The 27,535-nt window shown below is 51.8% G+C and overlaps 2 protein-coding genes across 9 annotated transcripts; one reads left to right on the top strand and one right to left on the bottom strand.

Annotated features, from left to right (window-relative positions):
* Positions 1–5,075: 5,075 nt before the first annotated feature.
* On the top strand, positions 5,076–17,224 carry CPSF4L (cleavage and polyadenylation specific factor 4 like). 2 transcript variants are annotated; one of them, XM_059671066.1, is made up of 7 exons: positions 5,076–5,177; positions 5,587–5,637; positions 6,766–6,918; positions 9,038–9,133; positions 9,977–10,070; positions 12,303–12,348; positions 16,973–17,224. In XM_059671066.1, exons 1-7 carry the CDS (start codon positions 5,135–5,137, stop codon positions 17,057–17,059), a joined length of 570 nt encoding a protein of 189 aa, XP_059527049.1. In that variant the 5' UTR covers positions 5,076–5,134; the 3' UTR covers positions 17,060–17,224. The 2 variants fall into 2 exon arrangements, with proteins under 2 accessions (XP_059527049.1, XP_059527050.1); XM_059671067.1 differs by lacking the exons at positions 12,303–12,348; positions 16,973–17,224 and adding an exon at positions 11,119–11,382.
* C16H17orf80 (chromosome 16 C17orf80 homolog) lies at positions 16,710–27,506 on the bottom strand. 7 transcript variants are annotated; one of them, XM_059671061.1, is made up of 7 exons: positions 27,264–27,369; positions 26,677–26,790; positions 26,192–26,305; positions 24,056–25,579; positions 18,439–18,546; positions 17,790–17,894; positions 16,710–17,041 (listed from the first exon to the last, which is right to left on the bottom strand). In XM_059671061.1, the coding sequence occupies exons 4-7, from the start codon at positions 25,551–25,553 to the stop codon at positions 17,016–17,018; spliced, it is 1,737 nt and encodes a 578-aa protein (XP_059527044.1). In that variant the 5' UTR covers positions 25,554–25,579; positions 26,192–26,305; positions 26,677–26,790; positions 27,264–27,369; the 3' UTR covers positions 16,710–17,015. The 7 variants fall into 7 exon arrangements, with proteins under 7 accessions (XP_059527044.1, XP_059527040.1, XP_059527039.1 ...); XM_059671057.1 differs by lacking the exons at positions 26,192–26,305; positions 27,264–27,369 and adding an exon at positions 27,396–27,506; XM_059671056.1 differs by lacking the exon at positions 26,192–26,305.
* Between the last annotated feature and the right edge of the window lie 29 nt (positions 27,507–27,535).

Here is a 27,535-nt window from a genome sequence, read left to right as displayed (position 1 = left end):
CCATAGCAACCCTCCTCCCTCTCCTCCAGGGTCCACCGCTCCAGGAGGGACACAGCCCGTCCCTCCGGACCTAGGGACGGACATGAGAGCTTAGCTAATGATTGTGGCTTATCTGGACCTTCCACATTTTTCTATTTTACCGGCACAGACTCCTTCGGGGCCTTGGGGAATAGAGTGGGATCCTCTTTCCTGCGGCTGTTTTTCAGCCACGTGTGGATTCCGCACTTTTGTTCGCTGCTGGAGCCCCTTCTCCTGCCCTTCCGTGGAGAGTGGCCCCGGGTTTGCAGCCAGAGGGCTGTTTTTTGTTTTGTTTTCTATTGATTTCAGAGAGGAAGGGAGAGGGAGAGAGTGATAGAAACATCAATGATGAGAGAGAATCATTCATCGGCTGCCTCTTGCACGCCCCCTACGGGGGATCAAGCCGCCACCCAAGCATGTGCCCTGACCCGGAATCGACCTGTGACCTCCTAGTTCATAGGTCAATGCTCAACCACTGAGCCACACCAGCCGGGCTAGACGGCTCTTTCTAAAATGCAAATCAGACCCAAAGCTGAAAGGCTGCTCCTTCAGTGACTCCCAAGGCCTCGGGTTCAAGGCCCTTCCCTAGCCAGCTCCCAGCCCCATGCGCCTCTCTCAGCAGCGGACTTGCCCGAGAACCAGGAGTGGCCTCCCCCGGGGACCGGGCTGCTTCTGCTGGGAACAGGGTCCCCTACCGCCGTGGCAACGCTCTGCCTGTCCGCAGCTCTGCCTCACTCCGCCCTCCCAGGGACCTTTCCTTGACACCCAGGCCGGCGGGAGGGAGCGGAGTGGTCTGGTGGCAGCTCTGCACACACCTCCATCTCCCAGACTGTGTGGTGTAACTGCCCCTCGAACGGTTACTTTCTGCTACAAAGTTACTAGCTTCGAGCAGCAGGCATTTCTTATCTCCCGGTTCTGGGGGTCAGAAGGCCGGAATGGCTCTCACGGAGCCAGATCGGGGTGTCAGCGGGTCTGCCCTCCCGGTTCTAGGGCAGAGCTCGCGCCCTTACCCCTCCAGCTTTTAGAGGCCACTCGCTTTCCTTGGCTCATGGCCCCACCCTCCATCTTCAAAGCCAGGAGGGTAGCATATTGGAATCTTCAGGTTTCTCTCTCTCTCTCTCTCTTTCCCTCTGGGGCACCAAGAGCAATGGAGAGAGCAGGACACACTGGCTCATTGCTCCTGGGGCTGAGCGGCAGTAGCTGTGGGTCACTGGGGCTCCTCCTGCCCCACCCCCTCCCAACACCATGGTACCCAGCTGCCAGGCCCATCCCTAGTGGACGGAGGGCAGCCCCCTCAATAGCATCCCAACAGCCTGGAACCCCTGTCCACAGCTCCTTGGGAACAACCACCTTGAAGGAGGGGAGGCGTCAGGGACCTGGGGCAGGACACCTGGGGCCTTGAGCACAGGCCACACCCGGTCTGGGTGCCTCACAGCACGGTCCTCCTGGGAGGAAGGACTGCTCCCTGGTGTCCTACAGCCACTTAGCAACAGGATTTGAACCGGGCCTGGCCGATGCCACCCTTTCAGGGTGCCGGAGTGGGGAGTGAGGCGGACGCACAGAGACCGGAAAGGAGGGTGGGGCCCCATTCTGCCCAGCAAAGCACTGGCCGGGGTTGATGAAGGCCGGGTGGCTGGGCACAGTGGCCTCTGCCAGTTCCCGGCGGCCGGTGGATTCTAGGGCTCCCGCACCCCTGCTTTCCAGAGCAGCTCGTCTATGAAGGGAAGGGGGCCGGTGATGACTCAGGAAACCTGCAGCTGGAGGTGGATGTGAGGCTCATGATGATGGTGATTAAAACTGACACCACCGTGTGCACAGCGATCCACACCTGCACTCGGCAGCCACCAGGTCATTAATCAGCGCAGACACCGGGCGGGGATGAGCTCAGGGCTGGGATGAGCTCCGGGCTGGGATGAGCTCCGGGCACAGAAGAGCAGATTGTGAGGGTCCAGAGGGGATGCCCCGGAGCCCCCCTCCAGGGCATTGCCAGACAGTGGGCGCCGGCTCACCTGGGAGCCTGAGGTGGTCATATACTAGTAAACGGGGGGGGGGAGAAGGGGGTACAGCCCCCCAGGTCTGAGCAAGAACAGAGGGCCTGCGGGGTGGGAGACCAGGGCACCTCCCAGTGGACACCAATCAGCTGAGGGACCTTGGCAGGCACCCAGCTTCTCTGTGTCTATTTGCTGGTCTGTAAAAGGGGCCAGGTCCTCTGGAGCTGAGTCTAAGTGAAGACGAATTCGCTTCCCGGGGCTGCCCACAATGGTGGTGGCTCAAAACCACAGGCATTGATTGTCTCAGTTCTGCAGGCCCGAGGTCCGGGATCAGGGTGTGGGCAGGGTGCGTTCCTTCTGGAACCTCTGAGAGAGAAGCCGGCCCAGGCCGCCCTCCTGGCTTCCGCGCTGGCCGGCCTTCCTTGGCCTCCCTCGGTCAGCGGCTGACCCGCCTCCTCCTGGGTGTCTCACCTCTCCCTCTTGTCCTCCGTCTAGGACTCGCCCTAATTCCAGGGTGATCTCACCTGGAGATCCTTAACTACATCTGCAAAGACCCAACTGCCAAATAAGGTCACGTTCAGACGGGGGTGGGGATTGGACTCTCTCTCTTTTGGGGTGGGGGTGGAGGGTGGGGGTGGTGAGAACAATTCAACCCACGACAGAAGGCATTCATTTTGCAGAAGCAAAACCCAGGAATGTCATTCTCAGGACGCACCCTCGGGAGGAGGGCACCCATCATGAGGCTTCCTCCCCACACCTGGCCAGGCACAGAGGGAGGACGGAGGTCGGGCAGAGGCGAGACCTTGACCAGAGGAGGGAGGACGCTGCGGAGAGTCCCCCTCAGCCCTCACGGTGAAGGCTCCGGCCAGCAGGCTGGGAGGACCTCGGCTGCCTCGCCAGGGCTGGATGACTAGCTGTCACCCCCTAAGTACCCGCTGCCCCTGCCTCTGCCCACAGATCTTCCCCAGGGGGCTGAGTGCTGCTCTCCCAGCTTTTTCCAGTCCCTCCACTGGCTTCCTCCTTGATAAAAACCGAGTCCTCCAAGGCACTCCCGGCCCCGGTCCTGCTCACTTCTCCAGTCTCGTCCCCATCATGGCCTTTCTCTAAACCCTCGGTTGTCCCCTCAGCCTGTGTGTTGCTGCATGGCCCAGTGCCTGGTAGAGCGGGCCCCTGTTCTGGAATGTTCTCTCCCATTGTCACCAGACTCTCCCCCGAGAGCCCTCCCTGCCACCCCTCTCTGCCCCTGCTTGGTGGCCCCCCTTACCAGGATCACACTGTCGCCAACCACCCCCTTGTATAATTGTGCTGCTGAGTGTGCCCCCCTTGACTGGGTGGCCCCTGAGGGGCAGGGACACAGTCCTTTGTTGGGGGGGTCCCCGGTCCTGGTATAGAGAGAGGCTCCTCGGGTGTTCACAGAAGGAAATCATCAAGAGACGTGGATTTTGCCCGGCTGGCGTGGCTCGGTGGTTGAGCATCAACCTATGAACCAGGAGGTCACAGTTCAGTTCCCGGTCAGGGCGCATGCCCAGGCTGTGGGCTCGATCCCAGTGAGGGGCCGTGCAGGAGGCAGCCCACCAGTGATGCTCTCTCATCATTCATGTTTCTATTTCTCTCCCCCCCCTCTCCCTTCCTCTCTGAAATCAATAAGAATATATATTTTTAAAAAGAGATGTGATTTGAATTCCATTATTGCCACCCCCCAACCAGGTGCCCTTGGCTTTGCTGGGTCTCCGTTTCCTCCCCTGCCTGCCTGCCAGGTGGGCGCGCGGGCCTTAGAGGAGCCCGTGTTGACCGATGAGCGTCTTCCTGGACTAATCAGGGCCCACAAATAGGGCATCTCTCCAGGGACCCCCGCCCGCGGCCCCCAGCTCTGCCCTGGGCCGTCCTGGGAATGTGGCTGGAGGGAGGCCCACGCTTCCGGAAACTCTGGCTCCCCTCCCTGCCCTCCCGGCTCCCTGGCCTCGGGTGTACCTCTCCAGCTATTTTCCTTTCGGATCAGAGTTCCCAAGAACAACAAACCAGGAGCGCAGGCCCGGGAGCCAGGAGCCAGCAGGCTCCTTCTTGTTGGCCCAGCTGCGGGCCTGCAGGGGCTCGAAGGAGGGCATTGGGTTCTGTGGGCACGGGCTCCCCTGTGACTCAAACACCAGCTCCAGTTAGAGGGAAGCCAATGAGGGGGCCTGGGCCGGGGGAGGGGCGGGGGAGGCCTGTCCCAGTTAGAGCCCCACAAAGCTCCTTTGAAAGCAAGTTCAGATGTCCCCAGGCCAGGGGGCAGGGGAGGGGGGTGGTTAATAATAATAAAACAACATTTGCATAGAGATTTCGGGTACAAAGCACTTTCTCAGGGGCGGGGAGGCGCCGGGGTGGCCCCGCCGAGTGCTGGCGGGGAGGCCAATGGAGCCTGGATGGGCCCCACCCCCCGCCCAGCGTGCGGTCGTGCGCGAGGCAGCGAGGCAAACAAAGCGCCATTCATCCAACTTTTTCCGATTCCTCCGAGTTTCAGCGTCGCTTCCCGCTCTCCCAGGAAGAGCTCACCGGGGCCTGTCACTCAGGGCAGAAAGGGGGTGTCAGGAGTCCCGGAGGGAGGGGTTGGCTGGGGCCCGAGGGGAGGGAGGGGGAGGCAGGGGGGCCCCGTCGCTCTGCGCCCCCGCCCCGCCCCGCCCCCACACCCTCTGGCTCCCCAGCGCCTGCCAAGCCGAACAGCCTGGCTGTGGTTGGTTCGCGCAGCTCCTCTGGCCAACCTGGGCCGCGTCTTCATGTTGGAAGTATGAGCTCAGGTTTGGGAGGGTCGGTGCATATGCTGCGTGTGGGTTTGGGAACAAGCAGAGATGAGCGCGTGGGGCTCTGCGATCCCTCCCCCAGCTCACACAGTGTGGGGTGAGGGGCCCTGGGGCGGCTGCACCTGCAGGGCTGCAGGGCGGCGGGAGGGGGAGACAGCTGGGCCAGTCTGTAGCCTGGCAGCCACCTGGCCCCTGATCAGACCCTGGCCCTTTAAGGGCTCCAGAGCTTTATAGGGTCCACCTGCAGGGACTCGGGCAGTTGCTAGCAGCCCCAGCAGGGGATGGAAGATGGAAGAGGTCATTGCGGGGCTGGAGCGGTTCACCTTCACCTTGGAGAAGGATGTAGAGATGCAAAAGGGCATTGAACCCCTGCCTTTCCAGGGCATGGACAGTGAGTGAGGAGGGTGCCAGCCGTCCCTCCCCCTCCCCCTCCTCCTCCTCCCTGCTCCGCAGGCCTCTCTGCTCAGCATCTGCTGGGCAGCTCCTGCTCTGCTGCTCCCCAGGGGGCTGAACTGGGCCCACAGCCTGGGATTCCCAGCGTGGCCCCTCTCTTCCCAGGGGCTGGGGCCTCCCCTCCTACATCCTGCGTGGGGTTCCCTGGAAAATAGGGCTGGCTCCCCGGCTCCCCGGCTGGCCTCAGGCCCCTCCGTTGCAGACTCGGGGGCTCAGGTGTTGAGGTTCCGAGGCTGGTTCTAGGGGCCCGCATCCAAAGGCAGGACTGGGGGGGGGCTTTTGGGGAGGTTGCTGACGGAGGAAGGGCCCTCGGGGAAGCTGCCGCCTCTGTTTCCTCCCCCTTCTAGAGTCGAGCTCAGCTGTGTGCAACTTCTACGCGAAGGGGCTGTGTGAGAAAGGTGGGTCGGCAGGCGGGCTGCATCCAGGCCACTCTGGGCTCAGCGTAGCCTCAAGAGGGTGTTGAATTCGCACCTGCGGAGGGGAAGTCGGGATGGGGTAGAATATTTTTGTTTTTAATCCTCACCCAATGTTATTTTTACCATTGACTTTTTAAAAAAATATTTTATTGATTTTTTACAGAGAGGAAGGGAGAGAGATAGTGAGTTAGAAACATCGATGGGAGAGAAACATCGATCAGCCGCCTCCTGCACACCTCCCACTGGGGATGTGCCTGCAACCAAGGCACATGCCCCTGACCGGAATCGAACCTGGGACCTTTCAGTCCGCAGGCCGACGCTCTATCCACTGAGCCACACCGGTTAGGGCGACTTTTTTTTTTCTTTGAGAGTGGAAGGGAGAGAGAAAGGGGGAGGGGGGGAGAGAGAGAGAGAGAGAGAGAGAGAGAGAGACAGACAGATATGAGAGACACATCGGTTGGTTGCCTCCTGCATGGGCCTTACCACGCTTGTCCTCTGAACCCATGTGGGGCCGCCCAGCTGTTCCAGATGCAGGAGACCAGGCCCCTTAGAAATGTGGGGCCTGGGGTGTCCCTCCTGCTGATGGAACAGCGGCTGATGACGGCGATAGAGCTAAATCTCACATTCCCGCTTCCTCACGGAGCTGGCTCTGACGTCATCCTCACTCGTGGTCACGCTAGGCCTCAGGAGGCATAATTTTTTTTTTTTTTTTAACACATGAACCCAATAGGCCCTTAATGAGCACGGACTATGTGACAGGGACTGTGCTGTGGGGGGCGGGGGGCAGGCCTGGGGACCATGCCTCTGCTCTCTGGTGGGAGCCCCACTGTGAGCCTGGAGGAGAGGGGGTGTCCCGACAGCCGGGGGCTTCCTGGGGTTTGACGGGCACCACACCAGGCAGAGAGGAAAGTCCGGGCAAAGGTGTGGCCGTGGGCACAGCCATCTCTTCAGACCATAGCAGGTCCCCCCCTGTTGCCTCTGGCCCCCAGTTCTAGCCACTGCCAGGGTCCAGGGGAGGGGATTAGAGGGGGCAGCTGGGTCTGAGCCCAGGGGTGAGAGGGCCACGGCTGGGGGTGGCGGGGGCTCCCAGCTGGGCGCTCTGGTCCCCAGGGAGGCTGTGCCCGTTCCGGCACGACCACGGGGAGAAGACGGTGGTGTGCAAGCACTGGCTCCGCGGGCTGTGCAAGAAGGGCGACCAGTGCCGGTTCCTGCACCAGTACGACCTCTCCAGGATGCCTGAGTGCTACTTCTTCTCCAAGTTCGGTGAGGCCCCCTGGCTCCCGCCCGTTCCCCGGCGATGGCGGCAGCGGCTGCGGGATGGGATGCTTGGGAGGGACCCCAAAGGAGGCCTCACGTGTCTCAGGGGGGGCAGGTCAGGCCTGCCTGAGCCTCAGGCGCCTGCCTCTCCGACCGACGCCCTCGAGAAAGTGGAACTGAACTCTGGTCCTGGGTTATCTGCCCCTGCCAGGCTGGGGCACACACTCCCACCCAAGGGAAGGAGAGGGCGTGGCTGGATCAAAGGCCGAGCACTTTCCCTCCGCAGCCCTGGCCAAGTCACACCCAGACTCACTGTCCGGAAACGGCCTTGAATGGGCCATCTCTCGGTCCGGGGTTTGGGAGGGGGGGACCAGGCCAGTGGTTCCCCAGCAGCAGGCACGTGGGGGCCCCGTTCCCGTGCTCGCCACTCCCACCAAGCACTTGTCCCTTGACCTGCACCAGCGTATAATTTTCCAACTGCTTCGCTATTTTAAACTCGCACTTTAGAAGAAAACCGTATATTCGTCCATAAATGGAAAGCTACATCACTCGTTGGCAATAAAAGGTCACTGGAAAGAAACAACCCTGAGGCTCAGAAGGGGAGCCCCCGAAATGATCTTGTGTGGTCAGGTCTGGGCCTCAAGTCCTCCTGTTGTCATCCAAGGGCTGCGGGGGCAGGACCCACACCGCTTCCTGCCTCATGTAGGCGTGGACTCTGTGGATATTTCCTTCTCCCTAGAATTCTACAGCTCCGTGCTTTCCAGAACAGGAGCCTTAAGGATGGTCTAGTCCAGTGGTGTTGGAAGTGTGTTCTGAAGAGTGACCTGGAGGAGGGAGAGCTGGGACAGCCTCCGGGGGTGCCTCTGACGGTGGCGGTGGCGGTGGCTGTGGCTTTGAAACTGAGCCAGCATTGGGGGCAGGTGGGGAGGTCCTGCAAGAGCTCCTCCCAGGCCCAATCCATTTCCTGCCTGGTCCTCGGAGCTGAGAGCTGTGGCAGGTGACGAGGGCTGCCCGCACATGTCCCTTCAGGACAAAGTTGATCTGGGGCCTGGCTCCCCTCAGTCATCGCGTAAACCTCTTTCCTTTTGAAGTACCACTACTGACTACTTCAGTAACCCTGGTTTTCTTTTGGGGATACTGTGCTGGACATGGATGCAGGAACAGGACCAGGTCCCCTTCTGTGCGTGTAAACCCATGATTGCAATGCTACGACATAATGTGTGTTTTTGCTCTTGGAGTAAATGAATGAATGTCTCTTTCTAATCGCATGCCGAAGTAATTATCATTCTTGTAGGAAGTAAGTCGTTTTGTTTTTAAAGAGATTGTTGGGGCGTGTAGGAGTGGGGAGGGGTGAGGAAATCCGTGGTCTTTTGACCCTGTTCCTGGCTGTGCCCTTCAAAAAGGTACCCGGGTGTCTCTGGAGGGTGAGGTGCGGGCGCCACCTGCTGGCCATGAGAGGAATGCAGCGTCGTGCATCCAGGGCAGAAAGGCAACCCCAGGCAGGGCATAGGGTGACTTCCCGCTGTCCCCATCTATCCGGTGTTCCCCAGCCCCTGCAGGGGGTTGGGGGCGGGGGAAGATGTCCCTTGGATGCCTTAGAAGGCCCAGCGTCAGATGCACGCTGGCGATGAGACAGCGAACCCCCTTACGATGTGAGGAGCCTGTGAAAATGGACATCCCACCTGCCCTGTCTGGTCACTGGCGTCTTCGTTTGTGAAAGGAGAGGGCTGGGCAAGAACAGAGGCTCCGGCCTCTTAGGGGCCAGTGGGTTCTCCTGCAGGTGGGCCCTTGCTCTGCAGAAGCCCAGGGTACGAAACAGGTCTCTGAGCAGTTTGTAAACCAATGGCATTGGCACCTCGGAGCACCTTTCAGCGCCGAAAGGCACAGAGTTGTAGGCCTTTAAGGAGGATGAGATGGGAATCCCCTGCCCCCTGTTCCCTCCCCCCACCCCCTGTGGTGCCTTCAGAGTCCCTGGGTCACTAAGAGACATCTAAGAGGGTCCTCCCCGGTGACTCTTGAGTAGTGTGTCCCAGTCCGGGGAGCCAGGTGTGTGTGTGCGTGGGGGCGGGGGCAGAGGTAACCGTGACCATGAACCCGCTTGTTTAGAGAACGCTGGGGTTTTCAGGTGAGTGCAGCAACAAGGAATGCTACTTTCTTCACATGAAGACAGCTTCCGAGGCCCAGGCCTGTCCTTCGTACGACCAGGGTTTCTGCAAAGACGGTGAGGCCCCGACAGAGGGAGCAAAGGGGATGTGGGGGGCCAGGTGGGCGGTCGTCCGGCAGGGAGGTGGCATGTTGGGGTGAGGTCCACCCTGGGTTGGAATCCCAGCAGACGTCCTTTCCACGGTTCTCAGCTCGCTCCCAGGAGAACCGTCACACTGTGACGCGTGGGCTGGTGTGGGCTGGCGGGCTTCTTGGAGCAGGCGTGGGTGCAATCCCAATGGCTTCGGGGTGTGTCGGCTGCACAGCCTTGAACTGCTTGCTTCCTCACTTGTGGAAACAGGAGACGGCTCCATCCTAGGGTTGCCGGGCCACTCCCATGGGGGACCCCACGGGTAGCCCTTGGCATAGGGTCGGGCCTGTAGGGCACTCAGTTCACCCACCTGGGGGTATCCTGTCACTTAAGCACATTCCACCTGCCCCATTACAGTCAGCCACTGAGGGGACAGGGACCACAGCAGGGTCCCTGCTGAGCATCCTGTGTCTTCAGGTATGTTGCTGAGTTCTGGGCTTTTGTGGGGGGGAGGTTTGCAGAGAAGGGCCACCGATGGAGGGTTAGTGAGATGTGGGGTGAGCCTTGCCTCAGCTGTGCCTCCCATGGCTAAAGGAATACGAGACGGCAAATGACCATCTGCATCCTTCAAGACAGCGTGTTGGGGACACTTCCGACCCTACACCTTCCGGGGTCCCCTTCCCATCTGTCACGGGGCTAGGAGCAGGTGCTCAGGGCGGTACGGACAGGGCAGGCAGTTGTACACCTGTGGCGTGGACTGCGGTGACCATCCCTGGCCTGTGTTCCTCCTTTGCTAACACAGATGCTTCCGGCCGTGTCTCTGCCTGGCAGGTCCCCTGTGTAAATCCCGCCATGTCAAGAGGGTCATGTGCACGAACTACTTCGTTGGCTTCTGCCCGCTGGGACCCGAGTGCCAGTACGCACAGTGAGTGTGATCCCCGGTGCTGGGCCCGCCCTCTGGCTTCCGACCTGGATCCTTCCGTAGCTCCTGACCCAGGTGGGGAATGCAGTGCCCGGCAGCATCTGCCCAGTGTTTTCCCTGCATTGCTCCCTGGACACCCACCCCTCCCTCGGCCACACTGAACCCTGCCCCGGGCTGTTCATGTATGTGCATGCCGGGGACGGGCATGTGGCTCTTCACAGACTGTTCTAGAAACAAGGGTAGGAATGATGCTGGGAGGGCCTGAACTCTCTGCAGCCCTCCCTCCGTCCCCGGGAGGGTCTGGGCTCCTTCCTGGGTCCTCACACGGACGGTGCCTCACGTTAGAGCAGGCGATGGTGAGCGGCCCGGGTGTAACGCCTCTCTCTGCTTCCTCAGCCCCAAGATGGTCCCTTTATTCAACCCAACGCCCCGAGGTGAGTGCGGGCAGCAAGGGCTGTGTCTCACGCCGGCTACTCACTGTGCCCGGGGACCTTGAGTCCCCAGCACTGCCTGTCCCCACTGCCCTCGCTCACGCCATCCGCCGTCCCCGTCCTGGGGAAGGCACACACCTTTGCATGGGTGGTACATACGTGTGGCGGTTCCTCCCAGGCCCCTCCAGCTCTGTGACCTCTGCTTCAGGTGGGACTGGTCAGCTCTCAGCCCTGAGGCCTCCCCTCCCCCTTCCCCTTTGCTCCTCACACAGCGGGCGTGGTGTTAAAGAGCAGGGGCCAGTCACTGTGCTTCAGGCCCTGGTGGCGTGGGGTCCCTGTGGGAACAGCACTTCCTATGGACGCCAGGTGCGGTTGACGGCCTCCAGGAGGGTCAGTAAACCATGGCCCGCAGGCCAAGTCTGCTCCCCCTCCCCTTCCTGGTTTTTGGGCAGCCTGGACCGAGGAATGATTGCTGCTGAGCTCCTGTTCACTAGCTGGCCAGGCTGGGATGGCAGTGGGCGGGACGAGGGCGCCCTCTGCTGGTTCTGAGTGGCATCTCCCCTAGAAGGTGGGGAATTCATAAGCCCATTTCTAACTTTGGTCAAATGTTGTGTTTTCAGCAGTGAGAATGGTAAATAAAGGCATTTCAAAGCCTGGCTTATGCCTGAACGCCTGGACGGGGCCGCACCCTTGGTGAGAAGGGGCTGCGTCTGCACAGAGGAATGTCTGCAGGAGCTCTTTGTACCGTACTCTCCTGCGTCCCCTGTATCTGCAGCTCACCTGGCCGTGGGCTCAGCACCTCCTGCTTCTATCCGGCCACCTTGAAAGCCCCCTTTCCTAATGGGGTGCCTGCTTCTCCCTCTTCCATGGCACCTCAGGAGCAGCTGCTCTCCTACTGCCTGGGGGCCAGGGCGCAGGAGCAGGGCCCTTCAGCAGGAAGGGGGGGGGGTTGTTTTCTGTCCAGGGCTGAGGGCGGGTGATTAGCTGCATCATGTGTGACTCCTCTCCTGCCAGATAAGAAAGCCGCACCAGGGCTTGGGAGTGGGAGGGAAGGGAGGGGGACAATGGTACCCCAAAGGTATGACAGGGACGTGGCAACCACCTAATCTTGTTCTTGTTGCCAGACATATTTCTTTAAAAGGCTAGTAAGGCCCAGACTAGTTTGTCTCAGTTGACAGGATGTCAGCCCGTGGATCGAAGGGTCCCGGGTTCGATTCCGGCCAAGGGTATGTACCTTGGTTGCAGGCTCAATCCCCAGTAGGGATGTGCAGAAGGCAGCTGATCAGTTTCTCTCTCATCGATGTTTCTAACTCTGGATTCCTCTCCCTTCCTCTCTATAAAAATCAATACATTAAAAAAAAAAAAGGCTAGTAAGTTTCCATGTCTTATTTCGCTGCCTACGAGTCCTCTGGAGTTATTTGTGTACAGTGTCCGTAGGATTTGGGGGGCAGAGTGGGCAGGCAGCACCTGGGTTTCTCTTTCGCTGTCCTCTGGTTTATCAGGACATCATGCTTCCTCACACCTTCATGCGATGCCTCTAACTGTCCTGAACTCTGACCTCTCTGTTCTGCCAGTCAGTCCCGTCAGGGTGAGAGGTAAGGGCAGACCCTCGCCCTCCTCCCACATCCGACTTCCTGGCCTGAATCTCCAGGCCTGTTTGGGCCTGAAGTGGGGCTTCACTGACGAGCAGAAGCCACCAGGTCCGCGGAGCCAGCTTTCTCCTCTGGTTCCCTGGACAGCCTAGGGTTTTTCTTTTGGAGTCTGAATTGACAAAAACCAACGCCACTAACCTTTTCTCTTTCAGTGTGAAAAAATGGGCCACTCTGCCATCAGCTGCACAGACTGAACAGGTGAGAGCTCTCCGAACGCAGCCCCTGGGCTGTCTGGGGAGCATGGGGCCTGCCAGTGAGGACCCCGTGCCCATTCTGTGGGCTTCTGTTCCCAGCGTTCCGAGAGCCCGCCGTGGCCTGAACAGGGTGCGGCACTGAGGGGCCTGCTCAGGTCGGTTTACTTCCGCCCATCCTGCCAGTGGATGGGCTACGGAAGGTGCCACAGGACCGGAGGCAGTGACTGTGGCAGGAAACAGGTGTGCAAGAGCGGAAGCTCAAGTACCCGGGAGCCAGTCGGGGCTGCGCGGGCAGGTCCTGTGCACGGGCTTCCACGGCTGCTACCAACTGGCAATTCACACAAGCGGGGCTCCTTAGCACGCAGCTGCATCCCCGCGTGGCTCACGTCTAAGGCTATCTTCATGCCTGCCTGTGCGGGGAAGTGCCGAGAGGTAGATATATGAACAAGGCTTACCCTTGTACAGGGAGGCAGGACGTGACATGGAACTAAAGTTTAAGGCTGTAGATGCCGACACCAAGGCACTGAATCTGCTGGGAGGAATGGGGGCGCTAAGCTGTGCCTTTTGGGGAAATGGAGGAAAGAGCTATTCCCTCTGTCCCATAATAATAGTAGCAGTTGATGGATGTAATTTGTCCCATAATAATAGTAGCAAAAGAAAATAAATATAGAACGCAACATTTATTATCAAAAAACTAGATTAAATTAAACAATAAATTAAAAATAGTACTCCTAATTTTTATTTGAGTGTTCAGATAGCTTCTGGATTTTTTTTTTAAAATATATTTTATTGATTTTTTACAGAGAGGAAGGGAGAGAGATAGAGAGTTAGAAACATCGATGAGAGAGAAACATCGATCAGCTGCCTCCTGCACATCTCCCACTGGGGATATGCCCGCAACCCAGGCACATGCCCTTGACCGGAATCGAACCTGGGACCTTTCAGTCCGCAGGCCGACGCTCTATCCACTGAGCCAAACCGGTTTTGGCAGCTTCTGGATTTTTCAATAATTTCGTTACTGCATTTTAAACTTGTAGGTAGGATCCGCTGGCTGCGAGGCTTTGCTCTCCCTGTATGCGTGAGCTGGAAATTATTGGAGCCATCGTTCTTCATTGCTTCCAGCATAACTTGTTGAAGTGACAGAAACGTATTATCCAGTATTTTCGGGAGAAATATTATCAAAGGCTAATATGGTGCCTCTTCTGCTAAGAGGAATATGTCTAAGTTTTTCAAGTTTTTCTCCATAATCTTTGCATTTACGTCCAGTTTTGTTTTTTCAAAGAATCAGCATTAGCATAAGATTCTCCTTGACAATTATTTTCAGAAGCACGTTTCCAAATTCTTGGTATGGTCATTCTGTTGCACTTAAATTGTTTTGCAGCTAACGTAATTGCCCCTTTCTGCAACTTTTCCTTTTTCTTTTGATGCATCAAGAACTGGACAGTCGCAACTCGATCTTTGCTTGAAAACTTTTTTTTTCATCTTTTATAATGGGTTGATATTCAACTGAAATAAAACAATTGATTTCGATCAGCAGATGAAATTAGAATAGTTATAATTCGTAATTAGATTAACCTAAAAATTGAAAGATGCGTCAAAACAAATGACAGATGTCATGAAACATTGATTTTGATTGAAGGCTTCGCAATTTTGCACTACGACTTACAGCTGCATTCGCCAGTCATTCCCGTTTAAATACTCACTTGCTACTATTATGATGGGACAGAGGGAGTACAGTGTAGGGCGTGTGGCAGGACTCGGCCTGCCCGTGGCAGGTGGAGACAGCTCCCTGCCTGTCAGAGCCGGAGCGAAAGGGTGAGGCAGCCTGAGGGAATGCTAGCCCTGGGAATCGGGTCTGGGAGGTCCAATGGCCAGCTCCTCCAGGGCTGCTCTGTGACAAGTAGCACAGTTATGTAGGCACCTTACCCTCCCAAGTCTCATTCGGAAAATGAGCACCACAGCACCTGCCTCACGGGAGTGGAGGAAAGGAGCCTGCACAGCACTTGGCTCTGACAGGGCGAGCGCCCAATGGCAGCTGCACTTTTGTGTGGGTTATGGTGGGGTCTCTCTTGCTTGGTTCAAGCTCAGAATCCGAACAGAATACACCAGCAGAGGCTTTAGAGGAGCTGTTGTTTTCACTCCCACTGTCCAACCTTGCTGGAATTAACAGGTGCCAGACTTCTAATCTCTGTAAAGTAGGACTTTTCAGTCTAGACCAGTGGATCTCAACCTTCTGGCACTTTAAATACAGTTCCTCATGTTGTGACCTAACCATAAAATTATTTTCGTTGCTACTTCATAACTGTAATGTTGCTACTGTTATGAATCGTCATGTAAATATCTGATATGCAGGATGGTCTTAGGCGACCCCTATGAAAGGGTCGTTCGACCGCCAAAGGGGTCGTGACCCACAGGTTGAGAACCACTGGTTTAGACCAAGGAGGCTCCAAGAAGGAGGTAACTTGCCCAAGGACACAGGCGAGGGTCTGGAAGAGGCAAATAATCAGAAGAGGAGCATAGGGTGGAAGCAGGTATGGAGAGCAAGTAGGAAAATCTATAATTCAGGAAGAAATGGCAGACCAGGGGTCATACACATACACACACACACACACACACACACACACACACACACACACACATACTAGAGGCCCGGTGCACAAAATTCGTGCATGCACGGTTAGGGTCCCTAGGCCTGGCCAGCGATCAGGTTCCCCGCTTCCTTCTTCCCTCGCTCCCGCAGCGCCCGGCCAATGCTGGTTGCCTGCCATGTTTTGTGCCGCCCCCTGGTGGTCAGCATACATTATAGCAAGCAATCAAACTCCCAGTCTCCCAGTGGAACTCCCAAGGGGACACTGCATATTAGCCTTTCATATAAATATAGAAGATATATATATTTATACACACACACACATACTTTTTAGGTACAAGCATATCCATATGTGATATATAATCACCCCCCGTGCTAGAAAAGGGGCTGAAGAAAGTTATGTTTTGGATATTTATAGACACATTTTTCTATCTGTAAGTATCCAAGTTACTCTCTAGGGGCCAAAACAGAAGTCATAAAATTAGAAAACTGAATATTTTGATGGGGGAAGAGTCACGGAAAACCCATCAGCCCCAAACAACCCTAACAGAGTGAAAGGAATGTTCTTGAACAGGGACAGGGCAGGATTCATGTTTCCGGGACGAGAGGATAAACTGAAACTATTTGCTCACTGCTGTAGTCACTTAAGATGTACAAGAGGTGAGTCAACGTTCTTCTCAGTGCACTCTTTGCAGCAGCTTTACAAATACGTCAAGAACCTTTCACAGGCCCGCCAGCAACTCTGCACCCACCCTATCTGCTTTTGTTTCTCAAACCTGCCCAGATCTGAGGGCCAAACCATTCCCGAGGGGAAGGGCCAATGTATGCAGATTTTCTGCCAATGCAGCTATCTATACAGGCAGTCCTCGGGTTACCAAACTCGATGTACGTCGTTTCGTGGTTACATCGCCATCTCCCACTTATTTATAAAAAAAAAAGTTCTGTCATTTCAACGTATGTACATATGTGCTTTGTTTTTTATTATTTATGTACCACAAGTACAAGTCAGGAATCATTATCTGATTTCTTTTAATTTTTACTATTTCACTTCATTACTGCTGTGTATGTGCTCCATGTGAGTGATGTAGGTGCTTATGTAGGTGGGTTCCGACTTTCGGTGAAAATTGGGTTATGTTGCGCCGTAGGAACGAATCTCCGACGTAACCCGAGGACCTACTGTATATATAAAAGGCTAATATGCTAAGTGTCCAACTGTCCGGGTAATGATGTCACATAGCAACGCCCAGCTTCCTCTCCCTAGTGATGACTAGCCTCCTTGCAGTTTCGTCAGCCCAGAAACACAACTTGCTTTATAGGCAGGTGGAAACATTTCACACTTGAACCAAATGTCTGTGAAGCGTTTTCCCATGCCTCATCTCATTTGATCCTCACAGAAGTCCTGGAGTAGGTAGATATCAGAAAGCAGGACTAATTAAAGCAAGTTTATTTTATATATATAAAAGGCTAAGTTGACTCACGCATGAGCAATACATATAAAGCTCTCGCTGGCGCCAATTGCACGTGTATTTCCATCTGTCATTGATCGTGAATTTGGTCGACACTTCTATTATAGAGAAAGGGTGAATAGCGATATTAAAATATTTCTTTCAATTAATTTCCTTTCAATGTGCACGAATTCGTGCATTGGGCCACTAGTTATTCTATATCAGTATATATGTAGCTCAGTATCTAGTGTAGATGAATAGCAGTAATATGTCAAAGTGTAGAGAATTTTAGGCAGAGAGACTTAAAATGGAGATATTAGTCTTCACAGAAGATTGGGAAATCACTAAAAATTTAACGATAAACTTTGTCATCATCATGTCTCCTTGAATAACATCAGCCTTTATGAACAAACATACTGATTTTTCCCGGTAACTTCCAGTGACTTTTGAGAGCAAGCCAAAGAAATATCCAGACAGAACCAGATCTGTCCACATGTAAAAAAATACTCCTAAATGACCGTTTTCCATTCAATAATTTATTCTTTCCCTCCCTCTTATGCCCCGACACAACTTGAACTTGTGAACCGTGCCTGCAGTCGTCTCCAGAGTCCTCTCCAGTGCACTCTCGTGGAGCTCGGGTCAACGTTGCTTCCGCCAGCCAAGCTCTTTGGATAAACAGATAAATGTAAGGATCTGGGAGGCCACTTGAATTGACTCTTTATCTCTCCTCTCTACAGATCATGCTGTTAAACTGAGATGTTTGGGAATTCTATTGGCTATTCATGTTAATGGTTACTTTGTACTTTTACACCAAAAGTTTTCATCTGAAAGTCTTGGGCCTCTTTTTTTTTAAATTATGGGAAAAATACTGGGCTCTTTTAATATCTTTCCATGTTTTTTTAAACTTTTAACTAAAAACATGTTTTTATAAAATAATACATTAAAAAATGAGCAAAAGTCATCTTGAACTGAAAGAGAAATGAACCAAGCATTTGGCACAAGTGGAAGTGCCGACCCAGCGGGAAGTGCCTGTGACAGCTACAAGCTGGCAGACTGACAGCTGTATCCTGTTTCTCCTCTCTTTGGGGGCAGAAAGCTGGTTTCAATCCTAAAAAAAAGTTCTTAGGTAGGAAATAAAAAGGCACCCCTGAGAAGAACCCCATCTTCCAGGGGCAAACAGATCTCCATAACAACCTTAACCGAGCACAAAAGCAATTATGTAAATCTAGTCACAAAGGCCACTGTAACCCAAACCTTTCACTAGAAAGAACCCCAGCGCCTCAGGCACTAGCTCATCCAGCAGGGCACTCAGTGCCAAGCTGTAATGCTATAAAAAGCAGTCGGAGGATCCCTGGGAGGTCCCTGTAACGGGATGTGACCTGTAACTGAGGCTAAAAATATCGAAAGGCTTACTCAGCTGCTTGAAACTCCAGCTACAACAAAGAATGAAGTATCCAGTGAAGAGCATCGTGACGCCACCAACTCCACTCTTCACCGTGGTGCTGCACTTGATCCAGCCTGTAAGAAAGAAACAGGGGTGCCGGGACCTGTGCCTGAGGCTTACCTGCGAGCTCTCCATTAGCTGGGGCGATGGAACCATGACTCAAAGAATTTACATAGCACTCCTTATGTATGTAAACAGGTGAAAAGGCTAAAGTCTAGAAGACCTCAGTTTTAAAAAATTGTTACTCTTGCTTCTGGGATTTTGGTTAAAATCCTTACTGAGGAGGAGACTAATACCTCTGGTTGGTTAACATAGGTTTAGAGTCCTCCTGGTTTTGGGACAGTCAATGTGGGCAAGGGAGACATGGTGTAGGTGGCAGAGAGGCGGGGTAGGCATTAAAAACCGAAAGCTGTTCAATAAATGGCAGCTACTACTTTATTAACTTTGGTGCTTTTGATGATGTCAGACTCCAGAATGAAAGCAAACAGAGGAGCAGGAAGACAGCACATTTCTCTTTTCTTTAGCCGTGCATTACGTAACAGTCACGGCTGAAGTAGAAAAATTCTCCCAAAGCTTGGAACCAGCAACAGAACCCAACAAGTGATGACTGCGCCTCACCTTTGTGAACAGCTCCCAAGAGCCGCATTAGAGAGACGTTGGAGGTGGTAAGCCTGGCCGGGGGTTCCCAACTCCACAGAGCAGTCGAACTTCTTTCCAACAAAGGAACTGCGGTCCCAAACAGAAGTCACAGTGATAGTTCATCTGAATTCACCCTCTTCCCCAACACTCAGTACCCGAGGTTTCTGGGCTAGGCCTCCAGAAAAGCATGTCCTAAAGAGGTGCATGGGGCTGCAGCCACGCTAAGTGCTCCAAGTCAAGGCAGCCGCTCAGTCAGGAAAAGGCTCCCTTCGACCTGATGCATCTTCTGCCCAGATGACCTATGTTATGTGCTGAATGAAACAAATTGCTCTTATTTTCTATCTTCTGCCAAAACATCTGAGCAAAAAGCATGACTGTCTACACTCAGATTAACGACAGCTACTTGTCACTGTATCTGCAGTCAACAGTTCTGTTCCAGCAGCCCATCGCTACTGCTGACAGCAAACGTTTCTTATTTATGTTCAAAACACGGCTAACTAAAGGAGAACCCGCAAGGAGGGTTTATGCTATGCATTTACATTTTTCCTGTTCCTGTTTTTCTCTGTTTAATGACAGACAGGAAATCTCTTCTATCGTTGGTTCTCTGGTCTTGGTTTGGTTCATCAGGATAAAGGACAATTTAAGCATATATTTATGACCAATTTAGCAGGCGTGGTAAAAGTTGATGTGGATGTAAAACTACCTAAATGGTCATCCAAATATGTAAAAGGCTAATATGCTAAGTGTTCAACCATCCGGGTAATGACATCACATAGTAACGCCCGGCTTCCTCTCCCTAGCAACTAGCCTCCTTGCAGTTTCTTCAGCCCAGGAACAGGACTTGCTTTATAGGTAGGTGGAAACACTCTACACTGTAACCAAGTATCTGTGAAGCATTTTCCCGAGTCTCATCTCATTTGATCCTCACAGAAGTCCTGGAGTAGGTAGATAGGCGACTCAGTGGAATCCTATTTTCTTTTCATTAGGAAAATGGAGATTTAGAAAGTTTAGAAACTTGACCCGAATGAAAAGAAGAAATGGACCTTGAAAACGACTTCAGGTTTTCTCACTGTGCAGAATATAGTCAAACACGGCTGCAGTTAAATATTTTACCCTTTGTTCTCCCTGCGTGATCTACAATAATAATCTGCTTTGTGTTGATATTTACTGCTGTGTTGCTGACAATTAACCTGAAAGAGAAGTTGGGGTGCTTCACTGGGCTGGAAAAAGTTTAGCTACATCAGAAAGCAGGACTAATTAAGCAAGTTTATTCTATATATAAAAGGCTAAGTTGACTTGCACATGCACGATACATATAAAGCTCTTGCTGGTGCCAATCGCACACGTGTGTTTCCATCTGTCATTGTCAATCATGAATTTGGTTGATACTTCTATTATAGAGAAAGGGTGAATAGCGATATTAAAATATTTCTTCCAATTAATTTCCTTTCAATGTGCACAAATTCGTGCACGGGCCACTAGTCAATTAATATTAAGTAACCATGAAAAGAACAGAGCTATAGTGTCCAAGAAATGACACAGAAGATAACTCTCTTGTAAGGTGAAGACTAGGGTCTTTAAAAAAACAAAAAAAAAACGAAGCAGGGCATAACCCGTTCATCTTGGAAAAAATTTGAAAAGGTGAGGTGAAGCAACTTCATGAAATTGTAATTGTACAACTTCCTGAGTAGGTAAGGGTGGCTCCTCTACTTTGTTCTTTCTCCATTCAGCTGAGCCTACTGACTTCCTCGCAGGCTGCCAGACTTACGTGCAGGACATCAGCTCAGGCCCTGAGCTGGGATACCGAGCCCAGGAGAGGTCAGTTCAGAACCCACAGTCCTTTGACAGTTTTCGTCTATGTCTTCTTGCTGCCCAGCTACTCTGGGTCTGATTTCCATCCCTTTGGGCCTGGGGCTACGAAGATCCACTGCCTTGCCTTTGCCATCTCCTCTCCTAGACACTCTTTCACCTGCTGGTGTCCATGTCCTTACATTTAAACCCAATGACTATGGTGAACCTCTTAGTGACACTGGCCCCACTCTCTAATACAACCATGGAAAACCCTCAGCCACCCTCTAGACCTCTAACATTTCCCATCATCCCTCTGGAATCCCAGACCTAGGATTTGACTTGCCCCTTAAGTCTCTGGCTGTTGATTATTCACATGCTCCTTTACCTAAAACACCCCTTTTCATGGACTCCTCTGGCTAACAGGGGACCTAATCCTGGCTGTAAACAGGTACAGGTAAAAAGCATCTTTTCATATTCTTGCTCAGGTTCTGAGTCCTTCCCCACATGTGCCCCATTTCAGACATCTCGCACGGATACCCTATTGATGGAAATGCTGTTTGAAGATTAGAGAAGAGCCTCTATTTAGCTGTTACTTGCCTTTAAAAAACCCATGATCCTATCAGGTTTCCTCACTTTACCTCTGGTGCCCCCCTCAGCCAAGCTTTGCTTTTGGTAGTTATATGAACTATGTTTTTTTTCAAACTACCCTCCCCTCCCCCATCATCGGTTCGAGACAATTCCCTGCTGGGCCGGAGGCACCTGTTCTCATGCCATCTCCTACGTCAGCAGTTCTCTAACTTGGCTGCTCTTCACCACTTAGGAAATGTCTGGAAATATGATTTCTAGACCTTGACTGCAGACCCAGTCTCTGGGGATGATGCCTAGGGATCCTGAAGTACCTTGAATTCTGCAAAGGCTTGGCCAAGTGTACCCAAGGCCACGGGGACTCTGAAAGCTTTCCTTTGGACAATGGGAACCAGTTCCTTTTGCTGAGGACGCTCCGGCACTTACACTTGCTAAATCTCTTTGAGACTGAAATCCTGAACTTACAAATTCTATTTTCTTCAAGGCCAGGAAAACTAATTTTTGTAGTAAATCCATGAAAACCCTTCCTGAACCTCAAAAGATGGCTCCTGTTGTTGAATTCATAAGCCAAATTCTTACTCCTGACTTACTAAAACTCTATGGCATCCTCAGAACTACCAGTCTGCACTGGGACCTCCTAGCCTCGGCCACCAAAATATACCCATTTCCATCAGGTCTGAGAGCTTTAGGTTCCACCTGTGCCATCAAAATGACAAGGTAGTTTTTTATGCCTCTCAAGGCCCTGGTGGAATCATTTTACCTAGGTTCACTCACAGGTATCCTGTGTGGAAGGACTAACTGCTGGTACAGGTTTCCCTATGTAGGAAAGCTGATCTGACACCATTTCAAAGCCCAATGTCCAACAGAAGAAACACTGCCTGGAAAAGCTTGGCAAAGACCATCAACCGAAACTTGATGCTGGGCAAGTTATTTCCTCTCTGGAACTCAGTTTCCTTGTCTATAAAAGGGGTTAAGACCAGTCTCCCAGGACTGGTAGACATGCAGGCATTATAGCTGACATAGAGTAAACTCAGTAATTGTTAGCTCACTGGCCCCGCCTGTAGCAAAGAAATGAGTTGGCTTCCTGAGATCAAGGCCAAATGGTCTACCAAAGGTCTTGCCTGAGCAAGGGAATATAGTTCACACTGCTGCAAAGATTCCATGAAAATTCAATTTTAACTTGCAGTCACTGGAGGTAGCCAGTGTCTGGTAAAATAACAAAGCTGAGGAGCCACACTGCCTTTTACTTCTTGTAGATTTGGATGGCCTTGCTGAAGTCGTTGGCCAACTGAGGAATCAGGTCCTGACCTGACTGAGATCCTAGGGTCTCTTTCAGTGGCAGCATTAAACTCTGAACATTAGTTGTGAAATTAAATTCTAGTTTCTCAATTTATAACAGAACTAGAGGCCCTGGGATAGCCACACATTGTCTGATAGAAATCAAACTAATCACTTATAGAGTGGCACCAGTAAGAGAACAAAACAGTTCTAACCACATTGTGGAGGAACTCATTGTTGAAGGATTATATTTCTCCCCCATAGTTAATCTCACAAGCCTAGTGATTTGATGACGTGTTACTGTATCTCTTACCGTATTACTGTACTCTTGGGACCCATTCAAGTGAGTGTGTCATCTAATAACTTATATCAGCCATGACATCAACCACTAAGTGCCCCAAAGAGTAGCCTGAGGCAGTTTAAAGACCATGGATGTACAAGTGAGATGGACCTGGGTCTGAATTGACTGCCATTTACCATATGAAGATGTCGGGGGCTCAGATCCTTCACCTACTGAAGAGGGCGGGTCAGTGACATCACTTCAGAGTTCTTATGAGGTTATTAGGTGAGATAATAATGCACTGTACCTAACCTAGCACAATGACTGAAATGGTCACCACTGGACAAACACTGGTTCTTCCCTTTCTCTTCTTTTTTTTTTTTTAAATATATTTTATTGATTTTTTACAGAGAGGAAGGGAGAGATAGAGAGTTAGAAACATCGATGAGAGAGAAACATCGATCAGCTGCCTCCTGCATATCTCCTACTGGGGATGTGCCCACAACCCAGGTACATGCCCTTGACCGGAATCGAACCTGGGACCTTTCAGTCCGCAGGCCGACTCGCTATCCACTGAGCCAAACCAGTTTGGGCCCCTTTCTCTTCTTAAGTGAAAAGGGGATGTTTCAAGGAAACTCCTTAGTGCTATCAAAGGTAGAACAGAAGGAAACAAGTCCTACATGCTAGGAAGGGGCTTGAGACTACAACTTGGTGAAGAGAGCCTAGATGTTAGACTGCTTGTAGAAAAACCAGTCACTGCTGAGGCAGTTGAAGAAAATGGAGCTTTAGCTAACACTCCTTACCTAATGTTCTTCCATTTTAAAATCTTTAGAAAGGGATAATTTAAAATACAAAAGAAAATGCTTTTGAGACCAGATAAATTGGTGTTTAGTGAATATGTGGTCATTTATAGAATATACCAAAAAGAGTGGACGCTACAGTTAACTCTGCCTGTAGAAAACCTAAAAAAGGGCAAAAAACCCCAAAGCCTCCTGATGAGGAAAATGAGACTTTCTTGGGTCCTATATTCTCTGTGGACTACTTTTTCTAGTGCGTGGACTTCCACACCTTTTTTGCAACACCCTCTATTCCTGGTACTCTTCTCCCAACCCTCCACACTTCCCCGGTATCTGCCTAGACTGGCGTGCCTCCCTGAACAGTTAGTTTTAATCCCATCCTGCCCCCAAATCCAAAGATAGTGTCTGCTTGTACCTTCTTTGCTATTCTAGATTCTCAGATGTTGCATCTAACCATAAACCTGGAACCTATTTTGTGACTGAAATCTGAACAGTGCTGCTGCTTCTTAGGTGGACTCTAAAGTCTTTATGCTTGAGTCTGTTCGGCTTGAATACCCACCCAATTTCTTCTACTGGCCATGTCCCTCCCCCGTGTAGAAATTCAACTATCCACATCACCAGCCAGCCTGGCTTTCAACTACTGGTGGAGGGGAAGGGAGAGGGATAAACCACTGTTACCCTTGGAGCAAGAAGTATATGTATATTCAAAGAATATATTCAAAGCAACCCTAAGTCCAGTGCACTTAAATGCCCAGGTTAAAATAAGCTAACTGGGGGGAAATATTAGTATTGTGAATCTTATTACTTCAAAAGGCACACAGTAGTGTGTATGAGCGGGAAGGCCCTGGAAAATGAGCATATTTACCTTGTGACAGTCTTTCCCCCTGGGGACTGATGAGCTGAGGCTTCTGGGACATTGAATTCCAATACTGAGGCTTCCCTGGCAACACGCCTAGTCCAAGGTAGCCGGGATAGAGCTCTGGAAACCACTCCAGCCCCAAGGAGCCATGAAGGGTCTTCCGGTCGGCAATTTCCACCTGCCCGGTGACGAGGGTTTTGGAAGTACAATGCTGGGTTGAAGGTAAAGACGGCAGGCACTCAGGGTGTAAGGCTTGGGGCCCACAGCCAGATCTGGGCTCCAGAAAGGCTTGCCCCTCCCTTTCCATCAATGCCTTCCCATCAAGGACTCGATTAGGATCGCAGGCTGCTGCTTTCTCTTCTTGCAGAAATTTTATAGCCAGAGACGCAAGACTTTGATTATGTGGCTGTGATATAGAAAGAAATTCATTGCAAATCGTCTGCCTTGGCATGAACAAATCTAAACCGGGACCTTCGCCTCGAGATTTCTTCTCTGTGGCTGGTGCATCCATACTGAAGTCCTCAGAGCTGTGGTTCCTGGAAGGGCGCGCCTGCATTTCCGTCACAGATACAGTTTCCTTGGTGTGTCCTTTGCTCCCACATGCCTCTACTCCAAGGTCAAGTCCTTTTCCCGGGTTGTCCTGGACTTGGACTTTACCTAAGGGGCTGACTTGAAAACCTAAAATTTGTGATTCCGTGTTCTTTTTCTCCTTCTCAGAGTCTCTAACATCAACATACATTTCTGAGAGGTGGTCCTTGGCCTTGGGATCTCTCGCGTCACTTGAATACGACGTTCTTTCTCTTTCATCTCCATAATTGAGCTTCATGGGAGAACTATGATAATCACCAGTCGGCATATCTAGTAATTTTACTAGAAGCTTCTGTTTTGAGGGATCAATTGTGTCCAAGTTTAAGGCAGCAGGAGTGGCTTGTGCATCATTAGGTAAGGCTGAGGAATATTTTCTATCTTGATTTGACAAAGAAGGTTCCAGTGGGCCAAAAGGTAAAGATGCTTTCGTTTGTGACGGATAACTTCTACTCTCCCCTGATTGAGGCAAGTCTTTTGCCAGTTCCCTTTTAGGAGTAGCGTTCTTTAATGCATAACACTGAGCCTTAGCTTCTTCCTTGAAAGTAATCTTTGGTTCAGGATTTTTTGCCATTGTGAGGGAGAGTGGAGTTTGATTTTTGGTGTCATCATCACTTGCCTTTGAATCACCTGCTCTTTCCAGACCAATAGCTGGTAGTGGAAGGGGCTCAGCAGTCCATTCTGGTTTGTCCCTCATCGACTTACTATTTCTTTTCTCACTCTTTGTCCCCAACTCTCTCTCTTTAGTTTTAGTTAAGTCTTTGATTGGACTTTTCCTTTTCTTAGCATGTGGGAGTGTAGCCTGCTCAGACTGACAAACATTTTGATCGGCAGGTATAGTTAGTTTTATCATCTTACAGTGTGGCAAATGGGATTTTAATCGTTTAAAGGGCTTCTTACAGTAAGGACACACGTCCATTCTGGTGGAATCTCACTCTCCTCTACCTGAAAAAGGTACATATGAGATTATGAGGAGCACATAATTTGTAAATGCCAACATTTCATTTATTTCATACCTTTTAAATTCATTTGGTTAAAGATCATTTATCTAGGTTAAAGATAATTTTTTAAAGTTTGTTTCAATCTATTCTTTTTCTTATGAAGATAGAAAACAGAAGACACAGGTTGCTTTTTAGAAAAGCATCCCCAGTTCCACTTAATTTACATTAGGAAGTCTTCTAGGAAGCAATCCTTGCAGAAGACAATCAAATCCACATCCCTGACTAGGAGGTAAGGAAGACCGACTTCCATCGAATGAATTAATGGTTAGTGGAAGGAAAAGATGTTCAAATAACAGTCAGAATTAAAGGTTTGCTACTGAAGGGTGTAGCCAGTCCACTGGGTATCACATGAGTGTAAAAAGAAAAAATTGTCAAAAACCCTTAAACACATCATTCAAGCAAATAATGGTGAAGAATAAAAAACTCAGGCCAGGATATGAAGGTGGCTGATTATAGCAGTGGTTTCTAAAGTGAAATCTATGGAAGAACCACAGGTGCAAGGAGAAAATAATTATAACTCCCATTGTCTAAGCATGAGAATCGAAGCGCTAACAACATTTAACATATCAGTAAGTTCCAGGGGGCAAGGACATGTGTAGTCTGCGCACAGCTGTGTTCTCAAAACCTCGCACTGAGCCTGGATGTGATACTCGCTCAGTGAAAACTTTCTCTGCACACAAACACACAAGTATCAAGTGCTGTAAGTATGAGTATCTTCTAACCCCTGGGTCAAAGCGGGAGCTTCCGAAACCGCTTACAAAATAAGGAAGTATAACCTTGGCCACTGCGTGCATCATCCAAGTAACCAACCCACCAGATGCCACGTGAAGTCAGGCAAAGCTGTTTCCTGTCGACAGACTTACACAGTGGGAGGCAACCCCTTTGACAAGACGATAAAAGTTACGGGCCGTTTACTTACAAAAACACACAAGTGAGGCCAGTCCCTGCGCCCTACTCCACCCTCACCCTTAACGCCGCTAGAACAATCTCTTTATCCACAGATGGGAACGTCTTACCGCGAGTTTACAACTGCTTTCTTACCTGAGCTGCTTTCCGTACGCGGGTGCTAATTCTGCGGTGGTCTCTCCCGGATCCCCATGCTTCCCGCTCGCCGATCCCGAGTGTAGCAGAATCAAATTAGGTTTCCACGTCAGCCTGTGCAAGACACCATCAGAGAAGCCGGTCGGCTGAGCCGCAGGCAAACCCCCGGGTTATCAGTGGGGCAGTGCTCCTCCCGTGTTCGGGAAGCAGGGAGTTAAGCCTTCCCCCGCCTCCCGGGCACCGGGCCGATCTCAAGGTTACCCCAATCTTCGCCCTCACCGCCTGCGCTCTCCAGCGGACCTTTCCTTCCCCGTCCCGCCTCCCGGCTCCCTTACTCTTCGGAAAGCTGCCGGGCAGCTTCCAGCGGAGTGGGCGGGGACTGCCAGGCAGCTTCCAGGTCCGAGGCCGGCCTCCCCTGGCCCTGGCCCGAGGCGCCGGAGCCGCTGGGACGCCGAAGGGGGCTCATTCTGCGGCTCCGGAAAGCCCTCCATCTGTTCCGCCACCCGATCGACATCCCTCGAGGCTCAGGATAGTCGCCCTGACATAGGCACCCAGCCGTCGAGACTCCCCTAGACCAGTGTCCTCACCTCCCAAGACCTTAAAGTCCTGGAAGCCCCCGCGACAAGACCCCCAGAGCGTCCCACGAGCAGCTTCCCAACGCCCGGTCGCGTCTACATAACTGCCTGATGCTTCGCAGCTATTTTTAAAAAAATCATTACCTCACAGGGACCTAAACTCAAATACTTATTTCTTATTATTATGACATAAGTTGATTTCATTTAACTCTGGCTCGACTTTTACACTGCCCCCCCGCTAGGTTGCGACCAGGCGAAAGCTCCAGACACCTCGAGTGAGGTCC

Source organism: Myotis daubentonii, chromosome 16 (assembly GCF_963259705.1).
Source record: "Myotis daubentonii chromosome 16, mMyoDau2.1, whole genome shotgun sequence".
NCBI classification, from domain to species: Eukaryota; Metazoa; Chordata; class Mammalia; order Chiroptera; family Vespertilionidae; genus Myotis; species Myotis daubentonii.
Note: the sequence above shows the minus strand (reverse complement) of the source record. Positions and strands in the feature narration are given on the sequence as shown.